The 23849-nt window shown below is 32.1% G+C and overlaps 1 protein-coding gene and 3 non-coding genes across 4 annotated transcripts; 2 read left to right on the plus strand and 2 right to left on the minus strand.

Annotated features, from left to right (window-relative positions):
• Window positions 1-887: 887 nt before the first annotated feature.
• Window positions 888-22377, minus strand: LOC126778094 (soluble guanylate cyclase 88E). The gene is made up of 15 exons (XM_050501467.1): window positions 22210-22377; window positions 17382-17663; window positions 16552-16757; window positions 15452-15575; window positions 14545-14686; window positions 8348-8474; window positions 7492-7696; window positions 6488-6634; window positions 5853-5985; window positions 5499-5726; window positions 4978-5373; window positions 4794-4890; window positions 4012-4093; window positions 2997-3102; window positions 888-2130 (listed from the first exon to the last, which is right to left on the minus strand). Exons 1-15 carry the CDS (start codon window positions 22375-22377, stop codon window positions 1820-1822), a joined length of 2754 nt encoding a protein of 917 aa, XP_050357424.1. The 3' UTR covers window positions 888-1819.
• Trnaa-agc (transfer RNA alanine (anticodon AGC)) lies at window positions 16960-17032 on the plus strand. The gene has a single exon. It is a non-coding gene; the product is annotated as a tRNA-Ala (tRNA).
• Window positions 17755-17826, plus strand: Trnaa-cgc (transfer RNA alanine (anticodon CGC)). The gene has a single exon. It is a non-coding gene; the product is annotated as a tRNA-Ala (tRNA).
• On the minus strand, window positions 18275-18348 carry Trnai-aau (transfer RNA isoleucine (anticodon AAU)). Its single transcript has one exon. It is a non-coding gene; the product is annotated as a tRNA-Ile (tRNA).
• Window positions 22378-23849: the final 1472 nt, after the last annotated feature.

Raw genomic sequence — 23849 nt, forward strand, 5'->3', positions numbered from 1 at the left:
TTTGAAGTTGCTGCCATTTAGGTAGAACATAAAAATTCATTGCTTTTATAACAGTGAACTTTTCTTTCTTGATAATTGCTTTAATATTTTTTTCGCTTTTTTTAAACAAACTCATTTGGACGATTAGTTAATATGAAACTTAGTTTTTATCTAAAGAAAAATTTATTTCCAAAGTTTTTTCAGTGCTTAACTTTTTGTGCCTTAAGAAAACGTCTTAAAGCATTAAGAAATTAAATAAGTATCCACTTAAAACAAATCAACGTTGCGTTTGCGTTGCGTGGACATTTAAGCTCTTTGTCTCTCTTCTTCGTTAATATATAACTAAAATAAAATGATTTGTTCATTGCAATTTATATGACATAAGCGATTATAAAAGTATATAAATATCTCTCTATGCCTTGAAGAATTAACTTATAAAATAAATAATATATCAATTAAATTTATTTATATAGTCCAATATTAAAGTTGTTCTTTTTTCAAACGGTAAAAGATTTTATAGAAATTTTTCTTTTTAAATAACACTGTTTAACAGTGTCGAGATAAAAAAATATTTTTAATAGAAATTTCTATTGTCAATTCCTAAAGCTCTTTTCCAAAAAGAATTGTGCAGGAAGAAAAACGTATAATTTCTCTTACATTAAATACTAAAGATATCAAAACAAATTATAAACAACTTCTTAAATGGCTCAAAAATTCTTAAAAAAAATAATAAGAGGTACGTTCAACAATTTTATCACAATGGTTGATATTTTTTAAGTAATAAACTATTATTTTGAGACAATACTAGTAAATTAAATGAATTCAATAAAATACGTATTCAAAAAATACAATTGGTAACGTTCACAAATATTTAAACGAAAAAAATGGACTAGTTTATATTAAAAAATCACAATAGACGTTTCATAAAACTACAATGATAAATGTTTATTATCTATGGTAAGTTCAAAATTGTGCATATACACCTATTAAAGTAGAACAGCTTAAAGTCTAAAATAGTTAAAGGTTTTATTTTTAATATACAGTAATAAATACCTCGAAGCTACGCGATAGGTGGGTGACGAAAAGGGTTTAAAAGCTTTACTTATTACTCGTCCTTTTAACACAAATTTATTTAGCTCTATTTCTGTTATATTTGTATGAACCCATAATTTTAATGTTCCTTAATCTATAATAATACTTGAATTGAATATAGAAAAATGTTTGAAACCGCATAGCTTTGAATTCACACCAAGTTTTGTTTAAATAGAAAAATACTTTCTCTATGACTTCTAAACTTTCCATTGCATACAGATAAAGCCTTAGGGCGAAAAATACTTCTACGTATAATAACAAAGTAAAGGGACCTTGTTTGTATTTGAATTGTTTTAATTAGATCTCTTGTTAAGACAATAAATATAATTTCGAAAATATTATCTATAATTAATTATATCTTTGCACGCATAATATTGATTTATACACATAACTACATGTGGAGGAACAAATTTAAAGTTATTTTTGAAATAAGCATTTTTTTTTTGCTAGTTGAATTTCCATGTGTCTGTTAGAGAAAAAGCTTGTGTGATATTTTGATTCATTCGATATTTAAAAATGAACGCACGAAACCTATTCTTCTTATTCTCACTCATTGTGATGTGTGAGTGCCGAGCGAGATGGAATTTTTTCGAATCTTAACAATAATAGGTGATGGAAATAAATCCACCCCTCTCTCTCATTGAATTGTATTATGTGTGACAGTGACAAAAGATACGTAGCTATTCTACAATGATTTTAATAAAACGTGTCTTTCTAATAATAAATTACTAACTACAGATAATAAAACTTATATTAAGTGACAGCTTGAGCTGCTTGACTTGTGCCTTACATGAGGATTACCGAACGCTCCACAACATTGATGATGATTGACGTTCTTCGTATGGTGATGACCGTGGGGTAGAACGTTTCCCGCTGATATTTGTTTCTCTTTTATAGAATCTTTGTTTGTCTGTTTGTGAGCTGTACACGATTTATGGTGTCCTGGTGCTATTCTAGCTCGGAATCGCCCAACTTTCCCCTGTTTGGGTGGTTCGACGTTTTCCGATATCGTACATATGTGAGTACCTGTGTGCGCATCTTGATACTCTGTGTCTGTTTCTGAAAAAAATGTTAATTAAATATATAAGTTTTACCAAAATACTAATGAAAAAATGTAGTAAATAAAACAAATGCGATATGATTTGGATTTAAAAATAAATAAATAGGCAGACGGGCAAATGTGCCTTCTGATGGTACATAGTCGCCGTCGTCCATATACATAAATTGTCACGGTAAGAAACATTAGTCATTCCATACACCGTCAAGACGGAGCCAATCCTGGGAATTAAGATGTTTTGTCCCTTGTGCTTGTAATTGTACAGGGCTACACAACTTTCAGAATAAAAGATACAATCAACTATAAAAAGAATGACTGGAACCTACCCAGACGGAAACAAGCTCTAGCAAAAAGTGTATGTAATATTATGTAGTTATTATTTTTACAAGCACTGAACGTAAATCGAAATCGTTGAATCGAATTCAAAGCAAATGAAAGAAAGGATTTATAATTAATGGATCAAGAAGCATATGTTATATTTATACCTTTTACATGCCAAAGTGTTATTCTAAGCAAATAAAAAGCTACCATTAATAAGTATTATACATTACTAAGCATATCATTATATAGCACCACGTTAAATAATATTATTTTCTAATCTAATTTTGAATTAAATGCGTTACCACTCACACGTACTCACACACACACAAACACACACATTATCTACTATAGGTACTATATATCTACATGGTGTTTTATTGATCACGATATCCTCAAATGGTCGGTCAGATGGCCCAGCTACGGATGAGACATACCACCTCAACTGGTATTAACCGCTTATCCTTCGAGGTGCGGGTGAAAATATCGAGGCTATCCCAGCCAAGCCATCCGACAACGCTAGGAAGACAGTGGACGACGTCTACGTTACCGATGTCGTCGGCGCTGTGTCGCGGCGGCGCGGGCGAGGCGCTGCGCGGTCGCGCCGGCGCCGGCGCGGCGGGCGCCGAGTGCGCGGGCGACATGCGCGCTACGCACTGATGGCAAGTATCATACGTAAAAGTGCGTGAACGATAAACTTATGGCCTGCGTCTTCGGGTTCTTAGATTTAACGCAAATCTATTTCAATCCCCACCTTACCTGTTTTGGTAATTAGTAACTAATCGTTACTATTTACGTATGGTGATGTAGTCCTGCGACAGCATTTTGTGCAATGTTTGTATTTGTAACTCGAATATGGAAGTGTGTACACTCTCGTGCCTCGGAAAGCAAATGAAGCTGTTGTTCCTGCGCCTGAATTCTTTCCGGTCGAGTCAGATCCTTCCGTCATCGGATTATGAGAGTCAGGGGAATAGAGAGTGCATATGTTTTTGCGCGCACACTTGTACACTATAATTGTCTTGCGCAATTTCCTAATCTCTCTTGAGACTTGCCACAGTAGCCGAAATCGGTCCGGAGGACATCATATGAAATTGAAATTAGATCAATGAAACGTAAGATAATTTCTGCCTTTTATCCGCTTCTTTGGCCTTCTTATATATCTTCTCACACTAACTCTAGTAGTATTCATAAAACATACATCAACATCTAAACATGGATTTTATGTATATTAAAGAGGGTAAGAGGCGAGTAGAATGCAATATTAACCTGGATTCATCTATTATCTTATTAGAATGTAAATTTTAAAACAAAACGAACGATATCAAGATTCGTAGCTTAGATCAATATTGTATTAATTACTTGATATTTAAATCGTAGCCCTTAGATAAATTAATAAGATCAAGTATTATCGGTTAAGGATATTGCGTATTTAATACAAAATTAGTATTCCTTTACCATTTAAATGCATTCGTAAATTTTAATATAATTACATTTACAATAAAATTTTAAGCGATAAATTACATGTATGCTTACACCAGAAATATTTAAAAATAAAAGAAACTCACCGCAGCTTCTGTGAAGAAGTTACTGTCGGTGTCTTTTAAAACCGGCGCAGTGCCGACTCTGCAAGGGGACGTGGAACTGTAACTTAAGATTTACAACAATATTGATAAAAAACTTTTTCATTTCATAATAATAATAAATCATGACATCGTTAAAAATCCACTTTAGATACATGAAATGTAACATTTAAGATTTGAAGATACCTGTAGTGGAAATTTGAAGAGGAATAACACCTTAATCTTAAATACCATTTAAAGGCAGAGAAAACCTTATAAAGAAGCTATACTATGAGTCACAGGGACTATCGAGCAAAGCAGATTTTATATTGCGTGCGGCAACACCGAAACTGCAGCTCCAGTTAGAGTAACAGAGAGAAGTCTATTTACTATCATAAGCATCCGTAAATACGACCTGCCTCTGTATCGCGAAGACTAAGATTTCTCTAAGCAATACGATGAGAACTTATAGCATCAAAATAGCCATAATATATCTTATATTATATCATTCTGCAAGGTGACTAAAACTGAGAGATGAGGTACATTATATACCATGTATAAATAAGCCATATATGAATGTACTCTATAGTTTAAATTCGCAAACAACGGAACAAAATAATGTTAAAAAAAATACGAGTAAAGCTCAAAAAAAAAAAATTCTCCCAAAAATTGCCGAGATAATGTAAATCTAACACTAAAACAATGATATGGATGAATACTAATGGTTGTATTTCTGTTTCGATGCATAAACTCGTTAAAATATGAAATCTGAAAGCCAAGATTAGTACCAAAACGATGAATTTAAGCTGTCAAGAGTCCTCTGTGGTTCTAGAGATTCGGCATCCGTCCATGCTCCTCCCATACTCGCTGAGTTCGATCTCGATTCTGGGAACGGGCGAAAATCTTTAAAGGCAATTTTAGTATTCTTTTCATACCCACATAAAATCGGTATTTTCTTAAGAAGTGAATTACCGTTGTCCTTATCAGTTCTATTAGGAGAATTTGCAATACTTCGCCTAGCGACATCTTGGAAAGTGACTGGAGAATACATCCGTCTCTCTTCTACAGGTGATGTCACTGTTGGTGCATTTGGGCTCTTCATAGTTGGAGTTGAAGGTTGGAATGTTAAAGCATTACTGGCATTATTTGTTAAAGAATTAGGACCAGAATTGATTGCATTTGGGAGGTGGAAGTTATTCAGAACTTCTTTATTATTAAGTTGTTGAGCTGAATGTTCAGCGATACTGTCTCTGGCGTCAGCGGCTCTTTCCCATTCTAGTTCAGAGACTGGTGGGATCTGTGATGATATCATTTTTGTGAGAGATGGTCTTGACTCTCGATCTTCTAACCAATATGTTTTCATTGCACCTGTAAATACAGCGTTTGGGTGACTGATGTATATTTTAAGTACAGAAAAACTGGTTAAAAAATCTAAATACAAATACACAAAAACTACCGTGTTCTATTTTTACCTCTTCGGTTTGGTGAATTACCTTTCCCTTTGACTTGGATTTCCCCGCGTTCAGTCACTATATATGACGGTGATAGCAATTCCTGGGTGGTCTGTGATATGTGAATCCTCATAGCCTCTGACGTGGACTCCATGCGAGACGCTGTATTGACAGAGTCTCCAAAAAGGCAGTAACGAGGCATTTTCAGACCCACGATACCGGCAACTACCGCTCCGGAGTGAACACCAACTCGTATTGATAAATGAGATCCTGAAATCATTGATTATGATTTAAGTTGTAAATAAAGGGCATAAAAGCTAGATCAATTTAAATAATCAAATAAAAAAAGTTAACTAAATATACATTTCAATATATTTTTATTTTTATTTCATTCACCTGTACTAGGATCTTTAAGATCAGTAATCGCTTCCACCATATCGAGAGCCATATCGCAAACCTTCTCTGCATGATTGTCTTCTTTTTCGGGTGCACCGGAAACCACCATGTAAGCGTCTCCTATAGTTTCTACCTAATATAATTAATAACTTTATGTTAAATATATAAAAAAGATTTTCGAAAGATGACATTCTAATAAGTTTCTATTTTTTTTTTTGTTTTACACTTCAGTAACAGTAACAGCCTGTGAATATTCCACTCCTGGGCAAAGGCTTTCTCTCCCTTTTTGAGGAGAGGATTTGGAGCTTATTCCACCACGCTGCTCCAATGCGGGTTGATGGAATACACTTGTGGCAGAATTTCAGTGAAATTAGGCACATGCAGGTTTCCTCGCGATCTTTTCCTTCACCGTCAAACACAAGATGAATTATAATCACAAATTAAGCACATGAAAATTCAGTGATGCTTGCCCGGGTTTGAACTCACGATCATCGGTTAAGATTCACGCTTACTTACCACTAGGTCATCTCGGCTTCTCGGCTCTCGGGTTTTACACTTATTCGATTATATTATATTAAAGCATTGTCGTGAAACATTATTTTATTACAATGAGGAGAAAACAATTTTGCAAATACCTTATATACTCGGTTCCTCTCAGTGAGGGTGTCAAATATGGAGTACATAGCGTTGAGCATTGATACTACTTCCATTGGTGTGATGCGGGAACAGATCTCAGTGAAAGTGACCACGTCGGAAAAAAGTATCGATACACTGTCGAACATCTGTAACGTGAATAGTATTATAATAAGATCTCTATTACAATATTACGATGTGAAAGTAAATTTGGGTATTTCCCAACTTTGTACGTCAGTCCAGGTGACTGACATGAGTTATTGATATAAGAGTCTTACAAGTAGAAGAGCCATTTTAAAATAATTAGGAAGCGCTATTAATAAAAATGGCATTTACAGGCATTATAATTACAGACATTTTATCTGAGGTCGATCACTGAATGTTCGAGTTCTCTTATCTCTAAAGCTGATATATAGTAATAAATTACTTTGAAATGTTTATATATTTTTATAAACATTTCAAAGTAATTAAATATGACTGCCTCGTTGGTCTAGTGGGTAGATGTAAGGCCGTAGACCCGGAGGTCCTGGGTTCAAATTCCAGGTCGGGCTAATAAAAAGTTATTGGGTTTTTCTGTCGAAAATTCGCAATAGCAGACCGGAGTCAGGAAGTTGGTAGTGTGTACACTCCCGTGCCTCCTGTTATGTCGGACTGCTGTCCCTTTGGATTATGAGAGTTAGGTAATAGAGAGTGCATCTGTGTTTGCGCAAATACTTATGCACTATAATATGTCCTGCTCAGTTCGCTAATTTCTCTTGAGATTGGCCGCTGTTTCCGAAATCGGTCTAGAGGACCTTATATTTTTACATTTGTAGAAATGTATATATTCATAGAAGAAAAAGAAAACCAAAAATTACAAAATCTAATAGATTCTAACTAAACCAGAACATTTACAACTGAACATAACATTGAGGACAATATGTATTCATTGCATATAAAATAAATTATTTGACCTAAATTTAACCAGTATATTGTTTAATCGTAATAATGTAATAAAAACTTTAACCTCGCAAGTGTCAATCGGGTTTTCCCCATTCCGCAATCTATCAGCAACCTGCTTCGGTATCATCTGATACAGAAGTTCATCAGTTCTTTTCATCTCCTCGTCCAACTTCCGCATGGATTCTTCTAACTTCTTGCTCTTTTGCTGCTCTTGATCTAAGGCCAATTTTAGCTCGACAGATTGTTGAGTACCAGCTAACATGAGGTCTCTGAAATCGTAATGTATGCACTTCACTGTCTGCATCAATCATTGAATATAATTAATTATAAATGTAACTTTTGTTTCTAATTTTTTTCAAACATCACGCAGCAAGTTCCGAACCGATTAAAATGAAATACGCTAACTTATGTTACGAATACTTCTATGAATTGACAAGCGACTACATTATAAGCAAGATTGAATCATGAAATGTCTTAAATTGAGAAATTACTGATATACTGAATTAAATAATAAAATTAATTCAAAAGTTCGTCATTTTATTGCATCTAAAGTAAACAGCTATAAAGAACGCGCACAAAGTAGTGAAACTTGTCGTAAAATTCAGAGTAACGTCAAATATTGTTTAGTTTTAGGATGCTGTAAAATATTAACAGTAAACGAAGTTCAGAGTGTTTCGTAAATCGTCAATTTCATATTCGATTTGACTTTGTAATCCAATTGTATTAATTATTTCTTAATTTAAAGCTTGCCTTGGCTATTGTAATATTTTGTTGTGTGGTGGAATAACCGACGCTTTTTATCTTAAAAAATATAAGAAATATATTTAATTGAAATAAATCGTATTCAGATCCCATCTCGAATGCCTCTTGAATTGTTTTGCGGGTAAATTATAATATAATAATAATATAGTCAAAAATACCTGCTAAAATCGTGCATGGAGAGGTCGTTAATATAGAGGCCGGTGGAGACCAATGCCGCGAGGTCTGGCATCACTGGCGTCCCGAGGTACATCATCATACGCCAATTGTCCATGTAGATCATTTGACCTAAATATATAAGTAGATATATAATATGAATGAATAACTACTGAGTTTCTTCCTGGTTCTTCTCGGTAGAATTTAACTTCCAAACTGGTGGTAGATTTACATTTAATTTAATATTATAAAACTTCGAATCAAAAGTGTCAATTAGAACCTACTTTGGATACTACATCCAAAGTAGGTTCTACTAAATATATTAATAAAGAATAAATAATTATTTGATTTGATAAGTAATTAAGAGAAGCTTGTGTTGGAATTGTGTATATTGTGCAATTATCTAAGGATATATTTAAGAAAAACTATTATCTATCTACTAAAATAATTTAAAAATGATTAATAATATTTAAGGTACACATATAAATTTTACAATATAAATAACATAAAACGATTGAAGGTAAACATCACGCACACAAGACAACAACATCATACAGCCTTACTTGAAATAAAGTCAATATTAGTGAGAGTTATTACGTTTTTTAAAAATATGGCGGTAATCTAAAACGGTATAATTTATAAATTAACTTTTTGTTGCGCAATTTATTTCGTCTTTTTGACGTATAAATACATATGTGTAAAAAAGACGAAATATATTTTTTGAAACACAGTATAATTATAACAAAAAAATATCTGAAGAGTTTTTCTCAAATAGGTACTATCAATTACATTTTCAATATGATATAATTAACTTTTCAAAAGATAATGTAAATATTCAAAATACCATTTTTATTTCATTTTAATTTCAATTTCATTTGATAATGAATTTAAATCAATATAATTAAAGTTCTAGACATTTCGCTGCTAAAATCCACAATTAAAATGACAAATTAGTTTGCCAGATAAAACACAAATCCGAACTCGGCACTAAATTAGGTCGTAGAGAAAACAAGTTCCCTATATAATAACTAAAAATTTAATTCTAGGCTATATTATTAATTTATAATAGTCGACATTGCCTCGCTTCCTTTGCATGCGCTGAAACTTTTTTTATTATATCATAAAAGCCTAACAAAGCAGGACACGTGGTCAAGAACATAAAAGCCCAACATATTCGGCCACTCTGGTAATCCTTTGTTTCAACACTGAAATAATCCATTACGCGTTTTCTTCACGGGAACATTCAAAAAGGGAGAAGAGGCTGTAGCCCAGAAGTGGGACATTGACAGGCTGTTACTGGCTTACTGGTAGCACTCACTGGTGTCCAAGGCTCCGAGTGCGCTCCTAACATCGGAATAACGAGCGGTACCCTTTCCGTCATAACGAGGAGCGCCACGGGATCGCTGTCGCATGCTACCGTGATCGCTCTGGCAATCCTACCTTGGCTCTATTTTGTGTTTTTATATTTCCAACATGCATGAAATTCCTTCTTACGTGGAATGTTTTCATTTACTGCAGCGGGTATGATGAATTGCAAGCGCCGAGCACGCCTTACAACTTAAGCCGTTCTAAGGGCCTCGTTGCTTGTAATAGATTTCATCAATTTAATTCGGTACAAATAAGAAATACAGCCAACAATCATGACCAAAAAAAAGGTACCTTTTAAAAGCTCAGTAATAGTTATATGAAAGATACATTCGTGATTGGTATAATTTAAAGAATTAAAAGGACTTTAATATGATCATTTTTGTTAAAAAGACGGAATGAACGAAAGCAGTTCCATTTAAAATGTTTTAATCCTTTTAATACTTACAGCGTACGTTATTCAATTTGTGTTATCGTATAGTCTATTTAAATATATTTTATAAGTAACTAAGTAATTCAAGAGTATAAATTGGAAAACAGACGGCATTCCATTAAAATTAGATAGACTTTGACAAAATGAATTTAAAGATGGTACTATTATATTTTTAAATTAAAAAAATATTAAGACATTTTCTATAAACATGGTATTTACAGTGCATGTAATTATAAAATTTTATTATATAGGACGGAATAAAATAAATTAGGGTAGAAGTAAAGGGCTACGTGAGAATAATAGATAAGTATGTGCACCATGCTGTCTTATAATATAATAAAGCCCATATAGGCAATAGATATAATAACTTTTTCTTAATAATAATTAATCAAAGAAAATATAATTAAATAATATATTCTTGTTTAAGTTTAAGTATTATTAATTTTTCAAGTGTGATCGTTTCGGAATATGTCCGTCAGTTATTTTAAAATATTAAGTTTAAGTAATATTCTTATAAACTTTAAAAATTGTGCGACTTTACAGAATCGAGGAATTTAAGTTGAATTCTCGTTTGTTTTGCAAATTACAAACCATCTCAAAGTTAACGTACATTGTTCGACAACTGGGTAAATAATGTCTCCTCTCCTTTTGTGGTGACTAAGGAGTTTATTCCACCCCGCTGCTCCATTGCTGGTCTTAAGTGATTTAAATTAAAAACATAGGTACGTACTATTCAATTCATTAAGGTTCCCGTACGTATGTTATCGCTCAACGTTTCAATTAAAAATAATGTTCTTTTTTCAAATTAAAAAAGAAACATACATAACAAATAAATTGTTATATCCATGAGAACTTGAAGAAAAAATATAAAGTAAAAGATATGTAATTTCTAGTTGAGTGCATTTCTACCGTGAGATATTCACTATAGTCGAACCAAATGTGAGATGTGGAATAGCACGAGGAATACCTTTGAGATGCAAATTTATAACATCGGGTAAGCGTCTTCCGTCATACGCATAACGCTTCTTTGGAGTAATTCCTGAAAAAGTTATATTTAAATAATCTTAACCTTTGACGCTGTTACAATATTATAGTAGCCTTATGCTATTATTATCTATAAAATAGCCTCGTTGGTCTAGCGGATTGCTCATAAGGATACACATATCGAGATCGTGAGTTCGAACCCTGCTTCGTATACTGTTACTGAGTTGTTCTGTCAGTAAATCAGTAGCAACACGAAATTTAGAATAATGTTAAAACACAAGCCTAGGTCGTGCGCCTGAACCGATTCCGAGTTGTGTCCGATTGTGGTGCCATCGGATTATGAGAGTGCTAAAATAAAGATGGAATAGAGATGATGTCTGTGTTTACGCACACATGACATATACTATACGAGCACTATAATACATCCTGTGTAGTTTCCTATTCACCGGTCAGAACGATGTCACCGTTTGTTGGCGTTTTGTACGGGAGGAATAAAGTCATTTTTTTTTGTAAAATATATTTAATTAATCAAAGTATGCACCGTTGTTATCTAAGCACTTTTGCCATCTCATAGGTAGTTCATTGATCCCTTTACTAAAAAAAATCATTGGGGCGAGAATCAATAAACTCTTTGAAGGCGGTTTGGACTGCCGCATCGTAGTTGAATTTTTTTTCTTGTAAGAAGTTGTCCAAATTCCGGAAAAAATGGTAATCTGTTGGAGCAAGATTCGGGGAGTACGGTGGATGTCGCAGACATTCCAATTGTAGCTCATCTAACTTAGTGGTTGTTTGTTGTGCAGTGTGTGGTCTTGCGGTGCCGTGAAGCAGCAGTGGCCTAGAGCGATTGACCAATCTCGGTTGTTTAGCAGCTAGTTCTTCCTTCATGGTTCTCAGTTGCTGACAATAGATATCTGCCGTGATCGTTTGGCCAAATTTTAGAAAACTGTAGTGAACGACACCGGAACTAGTCCATCAAACACTCACAAGTATTTTTTTCTGAGTCAATTTTCGTTTAGGGCAGGATTTGGCTGGGTCTCCAGGGTTTTGTCATTGCGACGAGCGCTTCCGATTATCGTACAGTATCCACTTTTCATCACAAGTAATGATTTGATTTAAAATCTCTTAATTATTGTGTTGGTTGAGCAAAGTAACACAGCAGTCGACGCGTGTTTGCAAGTTCAATTCAATCAATTCATGAGGTAAAAAAACTTGAACGATGGGTTCGTTCAAGTTTTTTTACTTTCCCGATTTGCTTCAAGTGGATTAATACAGTTTTATCACTTACCCCGAAGCCTGCAGCTATCTCTGAAGTACTTTGTGATGGATACACTTCCACAATAGCCTTTAATTCTTCATTTTACACTTTGGTCTCCAGCCGTCCACGGGGTTTGTTTTGAAGGTCGAAATTTCCAGAACGAAAACGTTGACACAAAAAACGTACCGTGCTTTCTTTTGCGACACCAGCGCCGTACACATCATAAATCCTTCGAGCTGTTTCTGCAGCACTAGTGCCACGGTAGAACTCGTACTCGTAAATATACCGATATTTCATGTTTTCCATTGTGCGTTAATAAGCGACGCCAAAGAAAAAAATAATGAGGAAAAAAACTAACGAATGACTGTTTTCAAAACTCAAATGTACCAGCTAAATGAATTTATAAATTTGAATTTGAAATTCTTAACCAAAGAGGAGATATTTGAGATTAAAGTGGTCAGTACGACAAAATGCTAATTTCATATGTAAGGACCTAATATATATATCAATTTAACACTAGAAATAAAAATAATATAATTATTCAAAGCTTCCGTCTTAATAAAGTTAATCAATCGTCTAATCTCTACTACTTTATCTAATCTAAACTTTAGTTGCCACTAAGCAGAATTCAATAACTTAAAAAAATCTTATTAGTAAAGCCTATTACTCTCTCACTGAATATATGTCAGACAAAAATGCGTGGATTCTATAATTACTGGATCACGTGCAGGAACTAAGTATTCAAATTCATACAAATTTGTATTTTTGTAAAAGAGAAACTACTGACTTTCTTGCCCGTTCTTCTCGGTAGAATCCACATTCCGAACCGGTAGTAGTGATTGACGATTCATAAGTATTTCTAAAAGTCTATATGAATAAAAAATATTTTGATTTTGATCAGGATGAAATCACCACTTTAGCAATGAAGCTTGTTTTATTATAAGATTTTTGTTGTATCCATTTCTCTTAATACGATTATTATACACCATGAAATACTATATGTACGTGTATAATTATAAGTCTTTAGTCTTGTTTATTTATTAATTCGTTATATACATATATTTACGTATTCCGTCCGAGACGATTTTTATGTTGTGTTATTTACATTCTTCTAAATTGAATAAAGATTTATACTTTTCAAATAGACAGCAAGGCATTCCGCGGTTTTAACAATGGCGATTCATCATCGCGATACGTCAATCAATTGGATAAACTCGTATGAAATAAAAGATGTAAAATTATTTAATATTTAATGAAATTTTCACAACCACCTCGATATTTCAAACTGGCAAAAATAACAATCAACTGTGTTAACAACGGCAGTAAGACCGTAAGCTGAGGGATTATATGCTTAGCAGCCTTTCAAAGCGTTGATCAAACCCATCCTTATTGAATATATGTTCAATAGAATGTGTCTCTTTTATATTCGGATAAAATTGAATGTTAGTTAGTGTTGTTAAAGTGTTATCTATATGGCCAAGCATTTGGAGTATTGTTTATTTAATAACAGAAGGGCGCGTTAACAAAATTATTAATCACTTCAACGAACAAAATATAGACAATCAATACACACAGACAATATTCATTATTAATTGCAAACATTTACCTATTACTTATACCTTGTCCAGTTTCTGTTTAAAAGAAACGATTCGTTTTCTAACGGATAGTCTACGAGGCGTAATTCAACTCGTCCTTATCTAAACGGCTAAGTTTTTAAATCACATGAAGGTATGTGACGTAAAAAACTTAGAGGAAGAAATTGAACGACTCGTAACTCAAAACGATCGGTACATTAGCAATGTACATTAGACTCGTTAAATATATGAACCGATTTTAGTAAAGTTATACAATATACATTTTACATAGATTACATTGATATCGCGTCTAAAGTACGCTCGCCGATCACGCCGATGTCACTTTGAGGAGGGTATGCGTTTTAAAGGGAATGGTGCTAAAAGGTAACCGTATTTTGATGGGATTTTCTTAATTTATTTTGGCTCTTTACTGACTATTTATGGTTAAATATGGTTAATTCTGAAAGTATTACAAACTATGTACTATGTAAAACAAAAAATAAATAAAATTATCAGTCACGTCACACAAGGTCGCTCCTATATAATAAATAAAAAGTTTTTGTTTACTTTTAATATTTTTTTAGTATTTACCTTTCAATCGTAAGTTTTTATCTGTAGCGCAGTCGGATTCATCTGATAGTCGGATGAGCTCATTCCGTTTGTCGGGCGCCTTCTCGTGCATCACAGCCTCCACCGTCACCAGCTCGAAGATGTTGTTGGTTCGATTAAGGATCTAGCAATGATATTAAATATTTAATATTTATATTATGTGTCAGTAGTGCCAGCATCTTGGGTACAATGCCACAGGACAATCTTTTAGACGGCGTGTTTTTGCTATAAATTTGTAATGAGTATTTTGTTTTTTTATTATAGTTTTATATATTATAAAAATGACTGTACATTGTTTCCATAATTACTAATAAAAGAAAAGTGTAAATATTAGGTGTATGATATATAAATAGGCAATCTTATGATGAGTAGCACAATCATTACGTCGGAATAAATTGTAAGAACCGAGAAGGCTGATTTTTAAATATTTTGGGGCTTAGAAATGCTTAATTTGAAATTGTCGACTGACGTTGTCTATTAAACCGCCATCTTGGAATAGGGGTAACTTATTTTTGTGATATTAAGAAAATTGCGACTAGATATATACTTTTTTATGTTCTACAATTTGGGTGATATGAATTTTTCATCTATCAAGTTTATTGCTGTTGTGATAACGACCAAAAAATAAAAAATAAATAACATTCTTGAAGACTGAATAGAATACCTATAACTAATTTTAATAAATATTTATCTTTGACTAGAAAATATTTATTTAGAATTAAAACATTTTAAATTAAAAAAATGTAGATCAAAATTACTATGCAATTATACTACACTTCTCTAATGCAAAAACATCTGAGTCTGATTTTCAAAATGGTAATTGAGAAATGAAAAAATGGTAATCCAGTCTTTAAGATTGTTTTAGATAGATTATCACAGTTATACTCACTGTTTGAAACTTGAAAGCGATTAGCGGTCGAACCAGATCAAACCAGTTGGTTATTTTTTTGCCAACTAAGTCCGGTAAGATGACCATAAGGGAATTGCCAATACTCCTCACTACCATGTCCGAACTAGACCGAAAGAAAAAAAAAAGATTTAGTTTATCGAAAATTTATTTTAATATATGTGGATAATATTTTATGCAATCTATGTGAAGAGTTTAGATATGATTATATCTTAAGAAATTAGCTAATATAAAAAATACGTTTTGCTGTTTTTAGTAGGTACGTATCTCACAATATTATTTAGACATTTATTTTACTGGTGGTAGGGCTTTGTGCAAGCTCGTCTGGGTAGGTACCACCCACTCATCAGATATTCTACCGCAAAACTGCAATACTTGATATTGTTGTGTTCCGGTTTGAAGGGTGAGTGAGCGAGCCAGTGTAATTACAGGCACAAGGGACATAAAATCTTAGTTCCCAAGGTTGGTGGCGCATTGGCTATAAGCGATGGTTGACATTTCTTACAATGCCAATGTCTAAGGGCGTTTGCTGACCACTTACCATCAGGTGGTCCATATGCTCGTCCACCTTCCTATTCTATAAAAAAAAGACAATTACAGTATTGTCTTAAAGGAAAATCAATTAAGTGAATATAATATATTTATGTATGCATTTATACTTGAAATAAAATATCATGTCATGGTCCTTATCACATAATTCTACGTACATAATGGATATTTCTTAACTTGCTGTTATATAAGTATTAAAAAAATATGCTAACAAGTAATATCAAGTATAAGCTCTTGACTTACAACGAAAATGTTGGTAGCACCTACGCACAATAATCACAAAACTCGTATTTTTGCTCCGACGAGGGAAAAAAGTTTTGCTCGTTCTCCCGCAGATTATTATGGCGGTTTTATTAAAAAAGTCATGTTAGGTAATTGGATGTTAAAAGTAATAATAAGTTATCTCAACAAATTTTCTACAGAGTATGTATAAGTATATAGAAATAAAAAATCAAAACTGATGATAAAATTAAAAGTATTCAAAATTGTGCCGTTATACAGTTCTTGAATTTATAATTTATCTACATTCTTACCCAAAAACAATACAAAATGGAAATATCTCGAACAGCACAGATGCGCTAATAGGCAAATGTTTTTCTTCTCTCGTCATGGCCAATGACGCCAAAGTAAAAGCGCGGTTATCAAATGTCAGCTGAAAGGTTACATGCACGGTGTCGAATAAAAGTTCCTCTCGAAGTAACTCTATTCGCATCTCCTTGTGGTAGAAATGACGAGCGACCTAAAACCAATAGGTTTTCTTTATTTTAAATTACTTAAATCTTTTTTAAGTACTGCCATCTAGCGGTATTATCTAAAACGAATTGAATTAATAGTTTCAATAACGCCATCTAGTCTAAAAATACACAACTAAATTTCAATAATAAAAGTAGTATTAAAGTACAGTATGCTTTTAAGCATGATTTTCGTGTAAATATCTCATCGGGGGCGTAGCTCAGATGGTAGAGCGCTCGCTTAGCATGCGAGAGGTACCGGGATCGATACCCGGCGCCTCCAAGGTTTTTATTTTTGTGGCAATATTTTTTTTTAATCTTCTCTTTGTGTATTGTTTTCAAATAGACTTTCCACAAAAAGCAACAAAATTTAGGATCTACAATTTATCATTGACTTTGTAATTAATTACTTTGATCCCAACCATTACTGTGTGATAGTAGTTTATTTTACAACAATGACATTGGTAATAGAAAAAAATGTTAGTACTTGTTTAAATAAAAAAATAGCTACCTATTACTGAGACCTAGATTAGATATCTTCTTATATTTGGATATAAAAACAAAGTAGGTATTTAAATTTATCATATAAAAATATATTATCTTATATAAAGTAATATATCCTTTGACATTACCTCCCTTATTTGACCCATTGCGTAATAAACGAAACCTCTTCGTTTCGACCTATAATGCAATGTTAAGCCTTGACGAGTTTCATTTTCACAGATAAAACTCGGCGCTCTCATTCTGGGATAACTAAATTTCAGATATTCGTGTAAATTGTCCAGTCCATTCAAAAAATCACGCATATGACGGCCTAGAACAGATAAAACTCTATCGTAGCCGTATTGTGAAACGAAGCCGACGAAGTAAACTCCCATTTGATCCATAAACTCGCGTTCTGTTATGCCTAATACCTGAAATAGAAAAAAAACATTAATATATTTTTTTAATATATTCTACAGTGATATTTTATATAATATACAGAATTTCGATATTTTTGACACAGGGGGTGTAACTCAGTGGTAGAGTGTCTGCTTCGCATGCTGAAAGTCCTGGGTTCAAATCCCAGCACCTCCAAATACTAAATCTACAAGATTATTTTTATCAGAGTTTTACAATATTTTACATTAGTATAACGTAACAAATAAACAATAACAGCACTATCAATTCGTTTTGCATAATTTGTAGGCTTCCATAATTAAAAGAAAAAACAAAAAGAAAAAAATATGTATATTTAGACCAAGATAATGTTGTTTTCACCTTTAAAGACGTAAAATTCGTAAGTAAATTAACAACTAAAACATGTTTTACTTGTTAATTTAAAGTGCTTAGTGATAAGTTGATGATGTAATATATAAATAAATATTGATCTCTAGTCAATCAATATAATTTGAAAATCTTACGTATAAAATAATGGTGTTGAGAATTTTCGCAAATATATCATTTTATAGATATTGGATTTGTTTTAAGTATGACTTTTCAAAAGATCTTTCAAAATAATTAAGAATTTTAAAAAAGTAAACCGTGGCCCATGAGGGGATCGAACCCGCGACCTTCGCGTTATTAGCACGACGCTCTAACCAACTGAGCTAATGGGCCGTTATTTCAAGTAGTGAAATTATTATACATTTTGATATTATACAGACCATTGTATATTGTAATTACATTATATAAAGTTAAAATTGAGGCCTATTAAACTATGATTATGCTTGAAACATACAAAAAACTTATAGTAAAATATATCTTATTCTTATCCAAGTGATAACTACTGGTGGTAGAGCTTTGTGCAAGCTCGTCTGGGTAGGTACCACCCACTCATCAGATATTCTACCGCAAAACAGCAATACATGATATCGTCGTGTTCCGGTTTGAAGGGTGAGTGAGCCAGTGTAATTACAGGCACAAGAGAAAAAAAAACGTAGTTCCCAAGATTGGTGGTGCATTGGCTATGTAAGCGATGGTTGACGTTTCTTACTATGCCAATGTCTAAGGGCGTTTGGTTTCCACTTACCATCAGGTGGCCCATATGCTCGTCTGCCTTCCTATTCTATTAAAAAAAAACTAATATTACAAAGAGATAAATTTTTTCTTTCACATTAAAATTGTAACTTGATAGATATGCTTTAATAGGTTATAGTTTTAGAGCAGACATAAGTGATATATATGTTGCATAGTTTCTGAGATATTGCTTAATATGCCGACGTAGAGAAAATTATCGGTACCAGCTTTCGAAGCAAACGCTGACAAAACTATAAAATATACCTACACAAAAACTTCATATACGAGAATGTAGATCTCAAAAATTCTTATATACAAATCAATGATATCACATACCTTTCTTTTATAAAAAACTCACATTAAACATTTCTATGCTAAAATAAAAAAAATACTACAATTTATTATTTATTTAATTGTCACAGTATTCATTCTTATCAAAATAAATACGGTATTAATTTAAAAAGTTTTATTTGAATGAATATATTCTTTTTAATTTTGCAATTTGAGCCAGTAGTTTTAGAAATAGTACGATATGAAAGTATTGTAGGTACGGGCGAATTTATCGGTTGGCGAATATATCATTGTTTTAAAAATAGCATCTTTATTTAATTCGCGCGATCACAGGACAGGTAGCAAGACTATTTAATAAGTTGTACCCATTCTTTACTACACACTGATTCTTTAGGAATTTACGAAATGTATTTTTTTTATTTAGATCACAAAGTGATATTATTATATGTTTGTTTTTGTTTGTTTAACTGATTCATGCAATGCACATATATATTTTTCATGATAGTTTATTATATATGTTGTAGGTACAATTATAAAACGACTTATGAGAGTTCAGACTATGTATATGTAGGTATATAATATATACGGTGATATGTAAGCCATTTTAATTATTTTATGGTATGCCCATATGCTTTGACACATTGTTCCCATTTCACATCAAGGAAACAATGTTACAGGCCGGAGCCTCCTCGGAAAATACTGTAGCGATCAAACGACGCACAAAAATAATTGTCTTTAAGCTTGGCACTTTGTGTAATATAGTAAAAACCTTATAAAATAATTTAATAGAGTAAAATTCTGTTTGTTTCCACTGGTGACAGTAGAGCTGGTTCACTTTTAGTTCAATGAATCGGAACTGCGATTTAAGAGCACATGCTGCTAGCATTCTTGCCGCCATACCACGCGGTCATGTTATGTAAATTTGTACAGCAATTATTTTCAATTTTCATAACTATATTAATTATGACTTTTTATATCCATTATGATACCTTAAGTGTATTAGTATTTTTTAAAGAATATTTGCATTTTAATTAGTTTTAGTTTCTGCATTTTTTGTTAAAAAAAATTAGGATACAAGAGTAGAAAAAAAATGTTCGAAACATGCAAATCCATATATGTTTTCCACATATTTTCAATAATGATTACATTATGTTCAAATTTCAATCACTCGGCGAACACAAGTTATGTTTTATATGATTTCATGAATACTATTCACATTAATATAATTAGCAAATTGATATCAAATTTGTTAAATCATTGTTTATTATATTACAATATATAGTTAAAAATCGAATTATATATACACAAATAAATACGAACGCAATATTAATATAATATATTCTATTCTGCAAATAGTGGTGGGAGCGTAATAATTATGTTAATAAACCCAATATTATTTACTACATGGTTTCATGTGCTTAATTTGATATCATATATGCTCAAATTAAGTTAAAAGTAAAGATTAAAATATGTAATCTAGTATTACAGTTTATTTTTTTTTTCAAAATTTATAGTCGTATTTTTTAAAGTTGATGTTTGTAACGTATCTATTTATACACCCAATTTATACTTAATGGTAGGGCTGAGTACAAGTCCGTCTGGCTAGGTACCATCCATTAATTTTATCAGTATTAGTATTGTTGTGTTCCGGTTGGAGGGGTGAGTTCGACAGTGTAACTACAGGCACAAAGTGTTATGTTTAAAATTTTAATTACCTGAAATTTTAGACATAACACAGTTATATAATAAAAAAAAAAACTTTGACGTTGGGATGATTAGTATTTCTTACGGAGCCAATGTCTATGACCACTTACTATTAGGTGAACCATGTGACCGTCTGCCTACCTAAGATATAAAATAAAACACATTAACTCCCTATATATGTAGAATATTTTGCTATATTTACATATTTTAATAAAGGGTTGATCGGTAAATGGAATTGTTATAGCAAATACATAAGAATGTCTGTTGCGTGATTCATTTCTTAGAATACCTATATTTTTTTAAATATTTTATATCTAATTGTAATGGAGTTTCATTTTTCTAGTATCGTTAAGTAGTAATGTGCACTGGTCCAGAAAGTTGACTCACAATTACTTATAAACGCCTAGCTAGTCGTTTTCACTTAAAAGGTTTCAAGAATACCGTCAATTATTATGGCTGATGGGAAGTGGATAGCTTTTCACATATATACTAGCAGTGTATATAGATGCCTCAATCTTCACCTCTTCCTATGTCAATTTGCCGCTAATGATGAGATTTAAGGTATTATGCTCCTAATGTCTGTAATTACACTGGCTCATTTACCTTCTAAGCCGAAACACAGAAATACAAATTACCGACTCATATTTGGCTTTAAAATGAAAAATGAGTAGGTATGTACGAAGTAATACCTGGTAATATTTTACCGTCGTATCTAAATAATTTGAAGACAAAGTCATATGCAGCACCTACTATAATTTAAATTAAGAATATCGTTAGGAAACCGTCACATCAAAGTATCGAATCAGTTGAAGATAAATATTATAAAAACGTCAACACCGCCAACCATGAATTTATTAATAGACACCTAATTTCATTGAATGTGAGTAAGTAGTCTGATTTATTTAAATGTACTTACCTATTTAATATTTAAATAGTTCTATGTATATAATATATATATGTACATATAAGGTACATACTATATTATTATTACATGTAATTTATTTGAATGTTAAAAAGGGTACAACTGAGTTTATTGCCGGTTTTTCTCGGTTGAATCTATGGCTATCCTATTAGCTTTATGTTAAAATCAAAATTGTTAAATAACGATTCAAAAGTGTTAGTGAGAGCCAACTTGAATAAATTATATTTTTACTTTGACTTTGTATATAATAGTTTAATAGTTCTATTTACAAATATGTACGTTCTTTTTTGTAGTAAGCATTAGAACGTTTAAGTTTTGTTATGATAGACAATGTTATGTAAAAAATATGTATTATATTTTAAAGAAACGTTGGTGTAGATTCATGTACAAAATTTCATAACGTATTTTTTTTAACACTGCTAATTGTTGTCCTTTTTAACCCCATCCATAAGAAAGAGATAGCATTACTTTATTTACTGTCAAATGATATTTCATTAAGAGAGCCTTATAAAAACAACAACTTCGTTTAATCCTATTACACTTGCCTCTTGCGCCTTCTTTGCAAGTCTTGTGATCAAATTCTCTGGATATACTTGATGAACCGAAAATGAGGGCTGTTCCACGCCTGCCTGGCGTCGAATATCCTCCCATCTCTCTTCGCCATAGGTCTGGCGGATGTACTCCGCCATATTTTCTAGTAAGAGCCCGTACATCCTGTCAACTGTAAAAGAAATATAAACATGAGATTATTTTTTAATTATAGTCGACGCTAAAAATTTGCCTTTACGTTTAAAATAGAAACATATTATTGGCCAAAACTAATGTAATCGAATCGTGTTGGAGATTTACTAAACCCGATGCATGAATTATCATTAAAATTGATTCATAAACAAAATAGATATACATTCTACTAAGTAATTATAATTATCATTATTAAAAGTCTATTTATATAAAATTTTAGTAAGTGTTATAGAACAATAAAACACGTATATTGCGAGTTCCTCAAAAATATTCCAATAACTTAACGTCAAACGCGACGAGAATAAAAAAGGGGCAGTACATAATAAAAAAAGGAACGAGCTTACTCACTAGACAAATATAATGGGACCTATACAATCGATATTTATATACCGAGTTGAAGCCCACATTTATTTCGAAGTTACGAGTTTAAGTTTGCACCAAACTGTAAAAAAACGTTACCGCTTCAAATGTAATCAAAATAACTATTTGATTAAAAATAATAGAAATGAGATAATTTTTTCTATTACACTTAATTAAAACATCAATATTGGTATTATTTATGTCTTATATATAAGGTACCTTAGCTACTTAGTAGCATGAGCTTGAGTAATGTAACGTAGAATATAAAAATAATTGTTTCTAAGTTATCTCATCTTATGTATGTGTAAATAAAACGTACGATATATATTTTCAATAATAACATTTGTTATTTAATAAAGAGTTAATTAAGTCATAAACATTGAAAAAGTACCGTCGGAACTATGTGAACGAAACCTTTATTTCGTATCAAATTTAATTAAAGGACCCACGATGCTTACAATTTCACGATATGTCTTTATTAAAATGATAACAGGGCTATGAACAGGAAAATTAAAAAACCTATTACTTTGTTTATATTATGTACCTATTATCTTTATAAAATACGATTCTGCGAAGAAAGACTTCATAAAATATACTATCATACTATCTATAAGTCCCGTACGATTATAATTAAGATTTTATTCCGTGCTATTTTTAAACCGACCAGTTGATATATTTGCCCGTATTATGCAAATAATTTTTTTGATCGAATGATTTACTGGTTCGAATCGAAAAGTATAAAAAGCAATATTTATATATTCAACTGTTACAATTAATATGTTATTTATTTTAGCATCGGCATATTAAGCGTGTATTTCAAAAATAAACATAATGTACGCATATTTCTATGTTTATATAATAAACACGAGCTCCAATGACACAGCTTTTCGAATAGTACATCCGGTAATAAAACATTATAATGTATAGGATAGCGCTAAATTCGAACATGCATGGTCATACTAAATATGCTTACCAACTTGCTACGTGTATAACTTTCAAGTTTTCTGTAAATGCAGTTATAAAATGTATAAGTCGATAGAAATTTTAGGAATAAGTGTTTCATTCAGCGAAATGAACAAAACAC

Source organism: Nymphalis io, chromosome 25 (genome assembly GCF_905147045.1).
Source record: "Nymphalis io chromosome 25, ilAglIoxx1.1, whole genome shotgun sequence".
Taxonomy (NCBI): domain Eukaryota; kingdom Metazoa; phylum Arthropoda; class Insecta; order Lepidoptera; family Nymphalidae; genus Nymphalis; species Nymphalis io.